This window comes from Quercus robur, chromosome 8 (assembly GCF_932294415.1).
Source record: "Quercus robur chromosome 8, dhQueRobu3.1, whole genome shotgun sequence".
Lineage (NCBI taxonomy): Eukaryota > Viridiplantae > Streptophyta > Magnoliopsida > Fagales > Fagaceae > Quercus > Quercus robur.
Genome location: NC_065541.1, coordinates 56,074,085 through 56,087,923, shown reverse-complemented (window position 1 = coordinate 56,087,923; position 13,839 = coordinate 56,074,085). Strand labels below are relative to the sequence as shown.

At 33.5% G+C, this 13,839-nt stretch overlaps 1 protein-coding gene and 1 pseudogene across 1 annotated transcript; one reads left to right on the top strand and one right to left on the bottom strand.

Moving 5' to 3' along the window:
- The window catches only part of LOC126697174 (uncharacterized), a 69,464-nt pseudogene extending 66,925 nt beyond the window's left edge, over window positions 1-2,539 (top strand).
- Window positions 2,540-5,573: 3,034 nt separating this feature from the next.
- Window positions 5,574-7,289, bottom strand: LOC126697171 (IRK-interacting protein-like). Its single transcript, XM_050394060.1, has 2 exons — window positions 7,147-7,289; window positions 5,574-7,036 (listed from the first exon to the last, which is right to left on the bottom strand). The coding sequence occupies exons 1-2, from the start codon at window positions 7,261-7,263 to the stop codon at window positions 5,663-5,665; spliced, it is 1,491 nt and encodes a 496-aa protein (XP_050250017.1). The 5' UTR covers window positions 7,264-7,289; the 3' UTR covers window positions 5,574-5,662.
- Window positions 7,290-13,839: the final 6,550 nt, after the last annotated feature.

Below are 13,839 nucleotides of genomic sequence, written 5' to 3'. Positions count from 1 at the left end.
CTTTTTTTTTCTTATTTGCAAACCCAACTTTAAAAGAAGTAACTTAAAGATATAATTGATTTTCTTTAAGAAGAACAATTATTTCTTTATCATCTTTGCTACCATTCATTTGTTTTTAAACATATAATTGGCTTCTCTATGTGATATTTAGTTGTATAGGAAAGACATTTGGGTTGATATTTTAAAGAGTTATATATACTTGATTCCACTAAGATTTAATTGTCTTTGCTTTTGATTTATATAAAAGGGTAATAAAGGATATGATCCCAAAGTGGGTACTGTTTATTTTTTAAACCACATATTGAAATATGGGCCCTATGAAGCTTTGAGGGATGTGAACGCTCTATGTTAGAGATTAAGTCTTTTTTTCTACATACTCTCCTTGATTGGAGTGTGGTCTTTTGTCATTTTTCTTGTTCTTCCCTTCCTGTTTTACTTGATCGTTGTAATCTTGTTTATTGATTTATGCCCCCATAGTACATTCCCAATGTACTTGGGTTGGCTGTTTTTCGTTTTTTAATAAAATTTTCGTTACTTATCAAAAAAAAAACATATTGAAATATGGGCCCGTTTGGTAACTAAGTTTGAGTAAGGTATTTTGGGTGTTTTTGATATACGTATGGGTGAAAAAGTGTGTTGAAATGTGAAAAATGTGTGTTGAGTAGGATTACCAAACGGGCCCTTAACTCAGTGCAAACCATAGGTAATTAAAGGACTTACATGTGTGGTAGACTGAATGTTAATGTTACACATTAGAAAGGTAGCATGGCTTGAAATATATTATAATTGGTAATACACTAATCAGTTTTGAATCTTTTGATGGGCTTTTTTTTTTTTTTAAAGGATTACTAAAATAATAAAATAATTTATGGTTGCAGATCTTATAGTTCAGCAACGATGTGAATCAGCTTGTGTGTTGGAGTTTGAGGCTATAAACTACTCTTGTAAAAGTCAATTCATTTTTCCTTTTCACTGGTCCACTTGAGTTTTCTTGGCTATATTTTCTATTCCAATTTTTTAGATTATGATTGCATTGAGGAGAACACTCTACCTATGGTTGTGTTACTTAAATCCTTCAAACTTTTCTGCACAACTCAACTCAGAATGTTATGAATCCTTGACCCTTTTACCTTGTTGAGTAGATCTTGTCACTTTGAATCAAAATCGGGCTTCAATTCTTGGGACCCATCATTGCCTTTGAGACCAAAAATTACCAAAAACAATGTTGCAATTTTCTGGGATTTGGACAATAAACCACCAAATTCATTCCCACCATACAACACTGCTGTCAAGCTAAAGGCAGCAATGGCGTCTTTTGGGGTTGTTAGATACATGGTGGCATATGCAAATCATCATGCATTTACCCATGTTCCACAGGTTGTTAGGGAGCAAAGAAAAGAGAGGAAAATATTGAATCAGTTGGAGAATAGGGGTGTGATTAAGACAGTTGAGCTGTATCTTTGTCGGGTTTGTGGGAGGAATTTTTATTCAAATGAGAAGTTTGTAAATCATTTCAAGCAAATTCATGAGTGTGAGCAGATAAAAAGGTTGAATCAGATAGAGTCAGCAAGGGGGAAGATGAGGGTGAAGTTAGTGGCTAAGTATTCCATGAAGATGGAGAAATATAAGAAATGCTGCGAGGGATATTTTGACTCCAAAGGTGGGGTATGGTTTGGCTGATGAGTTGAAGCGGGCAGGGTTTTGGGTTCGCACTGTGTCGAATAAGCCACAAGCTGCAGATGTTGCTTTGAAGAATCATATGGTGGATATGATGGATAGGAGGAGAGTTGAGTGTATGGTGCTTGTGTCAGATGATTCGGATTTTGTGGATGTTTTGAAGGAGGCAAAGTTGCGATGTTTGAAGACGGTTGTTGTGGGGGATGTGAATGATGGGGCTTTGAAGAGGGTTGTGGATGCAGGGTTTTCATGGAGTGAAATTTTGATGGGGAAGGCTAAGAAGGAGGCAGAATCGGTCGTTGGAAAATGGAAGGACCGTGACATTTTGAAGAGATTGGAGTGGACATATAACCCTGAGGTGGAGAAAAAGGTATATGATCTTGAGGATGAGGTTGTTGAGGAGACCCAAAATGTGGATTTTGAAGGAATTGTTAGGGGGGTAGTTGATGATAATATACAAGAGGACAACAAGGCTTGGTGGGAGCTGGATTCTGATGGTGATGTTTCTTCACAATCATTGAAAAGATTGGAGTGGACATTTAACCCGGAGTCGAAGAATAATGTATGTGGTTTTGAGGATGAGGTTGCTGAGGAGACCGAGAATGGGGATTTTGAAGGTATTGTTAGTGGGGTAGATGGCGATTACATGCAAAAGGAAGACAGCTTTGCTTGGTCAGATCTGGGTTCTAATGTTGATGCTGTTTCTTCACAATCTTGTGGATGACTGCTTGTAGTTTTGTATCTTAGTGGTAAAGTTAACTTATCTTCTCTTGCCAAGCATTTATCAGATAATGTACTAATAGATTTGAAGAATTAGATTGCCTATCAAAGAAAGAAAAAAATTGAAAAATTAAATCATCAATTGTTTCTAGTAAATAATGGATGATTTTGATTTATTTATGTTTCTTGCAATGAATCATGATATGATGGACATTAAGTTATATACACACACACACACATGATGAACATGCTGGGTTGTCTAATGCTATGTTGAATTGACATCCAGGAGGTGGTTGGACTTCATTTTGAAGTTCACAAAATTCATCCGCCACTATCTTTCTAGTAAATAATGGATGATTTTGATTTATTTATGTTTCTTGCAATGAATCATGATATGATGGACATTAAGTTATATACACACACATGATTAACATGCTGGGCTGGCTAATGCTATGTTGAATTGACATCCAGGAGGCGGTTGGACTTCATTTTGAAGTTCACAAAATTCATCCGCCACTATCTTTTGGTGGTGCTTTCATGATAACTGTAGGAGCTCTCTACATAAATGTGTTGTATGATGTATCAAATGTCAACCAAAATTAACTGCTTTTCTAGTTGCCTCTGGTCTTACACGGCATTTTTGTAGAACATGCCAATAAAGTTTAACTCAATTAACACCTCTCTTTGTAAAAGGTGAAGTCAAGACCTCGAGGGTGAGGTCATGGATTCAAGATTTAGTGAGCATGTATTGTACCAGTGAAAAAAAGGGTTGTATTAATATGGAAGTCTAGGAAACTTTGGAGAATGTTTATCGTAAGTGGCCATCTGCACTTGTTTTGAAGTTGACACACGAAAGCATATTTGGTGTCACATTTTGTATACCATGGGCCAAATTCTTTTCTCATGAAATTTAGATATTCTATAATTTTGTTCCAACCCTACTAGTTCTTTGAACTTTAGTTTTGTCAAACAGTAACTTATACATTGATGTTATGTTTAGTAGAGGTATTAGTTTTCAGTTGTCTGTATCTGTCTCTTTGGATATAGCTGCTACATTATTTCTAGGGATCAAGGTTGTTCTATCAATTTCTCAAAAAAAAAAAAAAAAAGGTTGTTCTATCTGAATCTTTGATGTGCTGTGACTTTTTAGTTTTTAACTTGTACTATAAGCAGAGCCCTTTTTCTGCTCTTCATATTGTATATTTCTTTTGTTGTCAGCTGGTTGGGGTTCTTGAAACAAAACAACATTTAACAATTTTGCAAAAGAGAAGGTTAAAATTCTCACATTAAGGTCGTTTGAAAGCCTCTTTGATATGATCAGAGTCTCCCAAAATCGTTGACATTTTAAATTGGGAACATAAAACAACTAAGGACTTGTTGGTATCTTGCATTGTTCTTTATGACCTTCCGTCGTCGTTGGCTTCTTGCATTGTTGTTTATACGTATGTGGTTCAAACCTTCCGATTCTGCACGATCCAGACATTTGATGCAATAGTCTGTTATGTTCACATGTATCCGATCATTATAAAATTATTAGAATCTTCATGAATTCTTAGGGTAATTTCACCATGAGATTACTAAAATCCTATTCAATCTATTTTGATATGTGTGAGATTAGATTTTATCTCTCATCAACAGATGAATAAAAGTTTACGGTTAGGAAGTAAGTATCTATTTAAATTTTGGTTACAAAATAAATGCAGTTTACTCATTTCAAATATATGGATCAAAGAAGTTCTTTAAAATTCTAAAGAATCTTAGGGCCTTTTTGGTAATATTGTTTGTATTTTTTGGAAATACGTGTGAGTTAAAAAGTCTGTGAAAATACATATAATGTTGTTTAAAAACTGAAAACTGTTATTTAAGTGCATGTACCAAACACCCCCTTAATCCTAAAATGTAAACTTTTATTGTTCTTGTAGTTTCCTTCAAGGCATGAAGAAACAACCGAAGCACGGGACAGACAAAAACCCAATATTCTTTTAGCAAGTCTGCCTATATGATCCTGTCAAAAACAAAAATGCTGATAAATTTTGACATAACCAAAATTTTACTACACATAGGTGACCCACCTGCTAGTATCTACCCAGGAACTTTGGAGTAGAATTTTGGTTGCGTTTTGAAACTTGAATTTTAATTTTAAATCAATAGATTTGAAATGCCATGATTTCAAATCCATTGATTTTAGATGTCATTTCAAATCCAACTCCTTGATCTTTCAAAACTATCCAAACAAAGTATTTGAATTTTAATTACTCAAAATCAAATCCAAATTTTCAAATCTTACTATCTAAACACACCATTCGATCATAGAGTACGCGATGGATGCTACAGTCTCAAGAAGTAAAAGGAAGGTTAAACAACAGTCTTTCATGTAGAAACAAGAAAGATACACTCAAATGTCATTCAAAAACGTAAGAACTACTCCAAAAAACCATTATGCTGTTAGACTCTTGAACTATCTGATCATTAATTTTGAATAATTGCGTCATAATGTAAGTAAATATTAAGATTCTAGCGGCACCACTGCAATAAGGATAATTGAAGTTAAAATCAATTGCAGACTTGGGGTTCTACTTTATATTGAGCTTTAACATATAATCTTCACAATCAATCCCCATGAATATTTTTTCCTCAAAAAAAAAAAAATCCCTATGATTATTTTATTCCCTTTTCTTTTTTTTTATACTTATACTAGCGCTTGTAATAATTTGCACTTGAACATGAAATCTCTAGTTTTTGAGCCAAATCTCCCCTTTTTTTTTGGATAGGATAGGAAACATATATTAGAAATAAACCTTGTCCTTGCAAATAGACTTGTATCTTTTTGGTGTATTGAGTTGCACTTCCCAACTGAGGCTTGAACTCTCACAGAGAACTGGCTTCCGTCGTTCCATAACAAGATCAATACTCATATAAAATGATAAATTGAATTCATAAAATCCAAAAATCATTCACAAGAAAAGCATCCTTTGATTCCATTCACATGGTTGTTTTCTATTTCCTTTGTTTCAGCTTCCCTAGTCGATAATAATATCCACATAGCTAGGACCATCAAAAGTTATCTAGATCATACTTCATACAGATTCAGAATCCAATTATCCACAAAAAAAAAAAAAAAAAAAAAAAAAAAAAAAAAAAGACCGCAACCCAAGTTCTCGAAACATAGGCACCCATCATAAACAACCCCATGTAACAATTAAGCAGAACAAGTACAAAAAGTATTACAGAATGCTCATAATGTTTAAGAATTAAGTTCATACAATTAAACCCTTGCTTCACCCTTACTTTGATCGTTGTTGGTGTCATTATAGCACCTGCATAGAACCTTGCACCTAACCACACTGCCATAGACATAGAATCCTGGTGCAACCATGATACGAACCACAGATGGAACCAACCTTTTCAACTTATCTCCACCCATGTCCTCCATGTAAACCCCATCAAACCCCACCCCAATATCCACTCTAAATATAGGCAAGCTCGGGTGCACCGAGTTGGCTAAAAGGTGCACCAACCACACACTCTTTGAAGCAACAAAGAAGGCTTGCAACATTGGCTCTGGCCAAGCCCTGTTCCAACCCAACATGGCCACAATTTCACTCATTTTCCTGTCACAAAACCTGCTAAACTCTTCACTGAAATGCCTTGTCCCCTTGTTCAACACTTCTTCCCATTTCAAACCACGAAGAAAGTTGAAGGACTCGAAGTTAGCCGTGCACCTATCAATCGGGTCCAAGATTTGATTCGAGGCATTCCTTCGAAACCCAATTGATTCAAAGTCTTCATAAAAAGCCTTGTTCAGTAAAGCCTCCAGGTAAAACACCAAACTTCTTGGGTTCCTTGAGTGTGAGAATTTTATATCATAAGGTTGGAGGAGAACTGAAATTCTTTCGTATACTTTGCTTCCCATGTTCCTAAGTTGCATAGTGAGTGAACGGCTTAATAGCTTGACCGAAGACCGAGACTCCGAAACAGAAACCAGAAAGTGTTCAATCACTTTGTCATTAAGCCCGATTGAGCTGTGTCCATTACTGTGGCTAGTCTTTACTCCCATTTGATACGGCGAGTTGTTGGTGCTACATTCTTGGAGCCCAGATTTCAAGTTATAGCAATAGACTTCGAGCTTGTTGAGCTTCTTCTCTAGCTCAGCCATGGAGTACTTAAGCCTCGAAGCTTCAAGAAGAGCCTCATCTCTCTTTCCTGTAGCGTGAATAAGCTTCTGTGAGAGCTCAGCCACTGCAATATTCTTCCACCGCTCCTCTCTCGCCGCCTCTAAGGGACTAGACCTCGGGCTCTTCCTCGTTAAAGATAAAAATATGGACTTGAATATGCCATTGGGACTTGCAATCGATGAAGAAGAAGAAGTAGAGTGCTTGTTGAGGCCATTGTTGTCGAGTGGAACCACAGAGATTTTCTCACGAGCGTGTGGACGACACTTGTTGCAACGCACTGCAATAGTGCCATCTTCGACTCCATTGGCATCAGAATCTGACTGCTTAATCTTCTTATTGGGTTTGCCAATAATTTTGTGAGGCTGATGAAGTGGAGTAGGGTGGTGCTTTGGCGCACTTGGTGTAGTCTCTCTACTCTGCCTTTGTTCATCGCTATACCCATCTTCATTTTCACATTCTTGAATCTACAACAAACAAACATTAAAAAAAAAAAAACTGCATCAAATAAAACATTAATTTCTAATTGTTTTATGTTAATGTTTTAATTAATATTTATATATGTTTGTGTACTTACTGGAGTGAAGTGTGATGATATGTGAGGAGGAGGAAAAGGAGATTTAGAGGAAGAAGAAGAAGAATGAGCCATGTTTCTTATGGGTTTTTTTTTTTTTTGGTTGCCTTGTTGCTCCATCTAACAAAATAAAAGGGTCCTTCTTAAAAAAATAAATAAATAAAAGGCAAAATAAAAGTGTACTTTGATAATATTTTTATCTTAAAATATTTGTTAATCAATTATTTTAAAAAAGTTTTAATATATTGGTATTAAAATTTGAGTAACACTTCCATCATAGATTATTTTGTAATATTTTTATAAATTATACATTGATTTATTAAATTCTTACTAGTTTTTTTTTTGCGGTAATTCTTACTAGTTTTTTCATCTTTGCAGTAAGCACCACTAATATTATTGGTTTACTTACCAATTTTTTATTGTCACATAAAACATGCAAAATAGTTTGTCTTTGCATCTTCCTTAAAAATTTATCATGTGCTTTTAGTCGGAAGTGTACTTTTTCTGTTTTAAGCTCTTTTCGTTTTCTTTCATTTTCTTGTTAGGTTGTATTTTCGTCGTCTTGTAATCATCAATCATGGTTGAGAAACGCATGTAGAGGAGAAAGTCTTGTTAGCACGAGTTCTGGATCAGATATAGTGCATGGTACACGCTCAGATTTTTGTCTTTCATCATGATGATCCATATATAGGGGAACAATTGGTCTATTGACTATTGAGTCTGTCTATTGACCACGTCAAGGATGATTTTGATTCAAAGGATCAATCATGTGATGGATTGATAGGCAACTTGCTAAGGTCATAGCATATATAAGTACCAGTTTAGCAAAACTCTTTTAACATTTCTTTTTCTGCATAAACATAATTTTCATCTGCTAATAGTTTTGATTTTAAAAAAATGCTTAAAACATGTTATTTTGTAGTTTAACATGGAAAGTGGATATGAAGTTACTAAAATATTTATGAACATGTTGAAAATTATGTGAATATTGCATTACTTTGATAAAACCTATCTAGAGAAGATGAATAATACTAAAAATATAAACTAACTACTGGTGCAGTAAGTAATTATTAGTAAATAAAAAAGTGATGTTAATAGTGAAGCTAGACAAAAACCAATAAAAAGTTGATTACATCAACAGTTTATAAAAATATTGTAAAATAGTTTATGACTATCGCATTACTTAGAGAAGATTAGGGACCAAGACTGATCAATGGTTAGAAACGAAAATATGTTTGGCTTAGCCATTAGATTTCCTTGACATCCCCACGGTTTTATGTTTTGTCCATTTTAGTCTGAAAACAAAGAGGGAGCACGGATGGTGTGTAATGTGCATACGAGAAAAGTCGCCACCTTTTGTCTAGGTACAATGGTACACACATACACAGTAAATTCATTTTGAAGAAAAATATTCGGTGCAAGTGTGAATGTTTTTCTGCCATTGTGGCTGATGCATTTCAATAAATTAAATTAGCAATGCTTATATGAAATTAGGGTCTTGTTATAAATAATTTAAGGAAAGTTAACGGGAGTTTTTAAAGTATTTGTTAATAAAAAATTTTAGAAAATTTTATCATTTTAATGAGAAATATAAAAAACCATCAAAAAAATTAATTTTCTTTTTACATAAAAAGTTTTAAAAAATATTTCTTATAGCAAATACCCTTAAAGCATCTGTTAATTTTTCCAAGCAAATTAAGAATATTTTTTTTTTTTTTCGAGAATCAAATTAAGGGACATTGTTCCTTGTAAGGTATACCTCTCTAGTGCTAGTACCATATTGGAGTAGTACTGTAGGTGACTAGGAGTATCCTTGGGTTCAAATTATAATAATTGCATTTATCATCAATTATAATTTATTCCACGTCTTTTTTTTTTTTTTTTTTTGAGAATCAAATAACAATAGTAGACTTTGTAAGTTGATCTATATATATATATATAGTATTTCTTTACAAACTCTTTGTAAGTTCCATGAAATTAATTTTTCCTATAAAAAAAAAAGTCTACTATGTTTTCCCCTTCATATCCCCAAAAAAAAAAAAAAACCATTCAATTCATTCCACGTTCAATGCCTTTGTCTGCTCTTCTACAATATCATTCCACATTAATTAAGAATTTAAGTCTTCCTTTTAGTGTGAGTCCATTTTAACCCTACCTACCATCAGGGTCAGGGTGGTGGTAAAAGAATTGGAAATAATAATGGAGAAATATCACAAAGTTCGTACCAAGGTGGCGCAGTAGTGGAAACTAGAAAGTTTTTAAGACCCATCACAGCTGGGAATTGGAAAATTTTAGGGCTATACATGTGTTTAATATATGTTTTCAGTTTTTAAATAACATTATATGTATTTTCACACATTTTTTCATCCACACATATTTTCAAAAAAAATTAAAAATTGTTGTTTAAATATACGTACCAAATGGGCCCTTAGATTCTAGTAATGACAAACTCAATTAGTGCCCAAGTAGTAACACATCAAAACACGATGCAAGGTTTAAGTGGTATGAGGCACTAATTATATTTACAAGCTCCTTTTTTTTGAGTAAATTATCTATTTTTGAACATTTATTGTCAATTTAATTTCTAATATTTTTTTTTTATACAAGATAGAAATTTTACTATAACCTAATCTAAGTGTATATGTATGTAAAACTCTCTCCTGAAGACTTATACCCCGGCCTTTGTCCTCTCATACCCTAAAACACTTATACTTGTGGAGTAACTATCGTGTCAAGGGTGCGCAGTAGTAATTTCTAATATTTTAAATGCATAAATTTGATCATACTATTTTTGTATTGTCTTAATTTGATTTCTAACTCTTTGCTGTTGTGTCAATTTAGTCACTGATAAATGAAAAATGCTCACCCTTATTATTAAGGACAAGATGGTTTTGATACAATACCAAAAGATTAAGGATGCTTTATTTTTTAAATAGGAAAAAAATAAAGATACTTATTTGTTGTTTATCATTTATATTATGTGTTAATTTGATTTCTAATCTTTTGATATAAATATATATATATATATTTATTTATTTACAAACAATATTATCTAAGACACACACGTACAGGGGAAGGAGGATAAGACAATAAAATATATTCACATGCCAATGTCAAAACTATATACAATACTTGGTATTACAGAGCAATTAATAAACCTTTTCTCAAAATCATTCCTTATGGACGTGAAATTATTATTAAAAAAAAAAAATCACAATGTTGATAGTAAAGTGGGAAAGTGTTGTTCTCGAAATTATTGAAGCAGCTAAAATCTTAGACTCTGTCAAACTCATTCATTTATGACTACATCAAAAGGAAGGTTGTCCCATTTATAGCCATGTTTAATTCTCCAACACCAAAATTTATGCCTCAACTGCTCACATTTATTATTCTCCAAAAAAACTGCTCACATTTATTGCCACAGATAAACGTCCCTGCGGCTGCGGTGGATCACAATTCACAAGCCACATCCACAACAACCAAGTCTAACGTCAGAGAGAGAGAAATGTTTGTTTACATGTGAAGTTAATAAATGTGAGTCCCAATGGGGTCTTGCACTCTCGGGACTCTTGGACTCATGGGGTTGATTTTTCTCAAAAAATGAGAAGACTCATGGGGTTGATATTTTTTGAGATCTAACATGATATTATGATTCAGGAAGTGGTTTATACTCTAGTAAGATGTTAAAATTACTATTTTTTTTTTTAACAAAGAAACTAGTATTAATATAATATAATGTAAATAAAAAAAATGTTATTAGTAGTTGGATCCAGATTAAAATTTATAAAAATTTGTCACATCAATAGTTTGTAAAAATATTGTAAAAAAGTTTGTGACTATAACATGACTTCGATTGATCAGGATGAATTGTTATAATTAAGTGAAAAAAGTGATGTTAATGGTAAATTCAAACATCAAACTTTTAGCTTTTAACTTTTTATGTCTCATTATATAAATAAGTTACCAAAAATAAGATATATTCAAACACACAACTATTGTAAAAAGTGTGACTTGTGAGTACAAACTAGTACTATAATTTTAGAAATTCGGAGGATGGCTTCCACCCTCAAAAAGTTTCTATAAACTTAGCACAAATGGGTCAGTTGGAAGCCATCCATGACTAGCAAGGGGAAGGGAACTCATTCGGGATAACAAGGAAAAATGGGCTGTGGTTTCTCATTCTCTAGAAGAATTTGGGATCACAAGGTTAGTTGTGGCAGAATGTTGAGGTTTTAACGGTTTGTTTGAATTAAGGAAGAGTGAGGTGGAGTAGAGTTGATCCAAAATTAGCATATTTTCAATCAATTCTACTCTATTTACCTCCACTCCCCTTCAATCCAAACGGACTCTAAGGGATGAATCAATTTGTAATGGCCTTACAACAGAATAGGTGGAATTTATTGCAAAAATGGATGACATGCTAAGTCGTTGAATTAACTTGTGAATGAAACATCACAATCTAACATGTTAAGTGCCATGTTACTTGGATTACAAAAACCTCCTTAACACAGTGGCCCATGTTATAGGTCATGGCTAAGCACGCTTCCCATAACCTGTGGTATGTAATAACTCTTCTCTCATCACTCATTTAGTTTGAGATATGCTTGGTTTAAATCTGGCTTGGAATCTAGGGTTTAAACATGTTAATTTACAAAATAGATTCTACCCTGACTGTGCAATGACTAACACATGATGGTGCTTATGCGCCACAACTTTATGTTTTAATTAATGATTGCAGGTCCCTTATCATTTGCGAGTGGATCATCCTTTCTGCTCACATATACCGAGAGGCTAATGGAGTGGCTGATGGAATAGCCAAAAGGGGAAGCTTGCAAATGGATGGAATTTTTGTATATGAGTCATGCCCGAGTTTTGTGTATGAAAAGTATCTGAGGGATGTTTGTCAAATGGGCACTCTTAGAAAGTGCTATGTAATAAACTATGTATTCTCATAAACTCTCATAAACTGTCTGTTTGAATAAATAAAATTTCCCCTTTGTACCAAAAAAAAAAAAAAAAAAAAAAAAAAAAAAAAAAGTTGAATTTTTTAAATCACTATGAAATAAATTTTTGTGCAGATTTTTTTGGGAAAAATAGGGATGTGTTATGGACATTGTGTTTATGCTTTATTTGTATCTCCATCCATGTGTGTGTATATATATTCTAATTAATGAGATATTTTATTGATAACAAAAAGGAAGAAGAAATCGAGGAGCCCTCCACGTAAGGGTGTGCATGGGTTAAGTAGGGTCGGGTTGGAAGGTTTTTTTTATTTTATTTTTTTTATGTCCAACCTTGTCTGGTTGAAAAATTCCCCACCTAATCCAATCCATCATATGTGTAAAAACCAACCCAACCCAACCCAAATGAGTCAGTGGGTTATGCTTACTTATTTATATATTCCTTTCCTTCTTCTTCTTCTTCTTTTAAAAAATTAAAAATTAAAAAACAATCACAAAGTTTTACATATTTCATACCTCGTAAAAAATTGGACTTTTGTCAACTATTTAATTTTTTTTTTTAATATATTATTACAAGTCACATAATATACTTAAATTATATTCCAAATTTTCAAATTAATCAAAATTAATTTTTTAAATACCAAAATAAATCACACAAAAAATTAAAATAAGTATAATAAAATAACTTTATATATATAATGTGTTGAAAAAACTATCAATCCAAACTTAACCTAGCCCGAGGCTCACATTAAAATCTTAATCCAGTCCAACCCATTAATCTACCAAAACCAACACAAAACATAATGTTGGGTCAGTTTTGTTGGGTTGATGGGTTGTGAAAATAGGGCTTTTATTGAACTCTTCTTAAGGAATACAACTCTTATGCATACCAAGAAGAGATAGAGAAAATGTTGCAGGCCCTAAGAGTTACAAAAGCTGGCCTAGGAGGCCAAATTGTGGGCCGATACATTAGCACCCTTGGGAACAAAAGATCATGGATCATCAACAAGGAAGAAATATCACAAACAAGATTAGAAATTTCCCAAGGAGTCTCCTCAACTTTCCCAGTGATGGCATCCAAAAGCCCTTAAGCATCCCCTTCAAACAACACTTAACTAAATTGTATTCAAAAGAATCCGCAATAGAGGATTCTTGGCCTAAGCTGCCTTTGCCTCGGCCCAAAGGAAATCCGCTTTGTACAGGCATGGATTTTGGAATCCCTGTAGTTTTGAATCACAGCTATACTTAAACTTCTTTTGCTTGTTAGTATTATCCTACGTAGATTTTTTGGGCTTTTGTTATGCTCACCTATGGTGGTTGCTATTTTGCACAGTGGACCTAATGCAAATGGGCTAATCATGCTGTGTGTTCTTTTAGGTTCCTAGAGAGGCTAATCGAGCTCCTCACTCCTCATGTAAATGGGCCATTTCAAACCTTTTTTGTTGTTGCCATTTCCCCCTAGTTGTAATCCCTTTTCACCTTCTGTAGTACAAGACATTTATTCCAGAAAATAAATAAATAAATAAATCAAGAAACTATTGCATCCATTTTTAGAAACATTTTATTGGGAATTGAAAAAACTGTCAATACTTTTTCAATTTCTTAAAAAAAAAAAAAAAAAATGATTAATTATTGTGTGTCCTTAGGACACACATTAGCAAAATCCAACTTTGTATACCAAAAAAACCGCATAGAACTTTAGAAGAGAGTATAATCACCAGGGCTTTATAGTAAG

Excerpts from the sequence above, each read along its gene's own strand:
- LOC126697171 (XM_050394060.1), bottom strand. The coding sequence starts at position 7,263 with ATGGAGCAACAAGGCAACCAAAAAAAAAAAAAACCCATAAGAAACATG. Across the intron at positions 7,037-7,146 it reads TATCATCACACTTCACTCCA|ATTCAAGAATGTGAAAATGA; the intron begins GTAAGTACACAA and ends TGTTTGTTGTAG.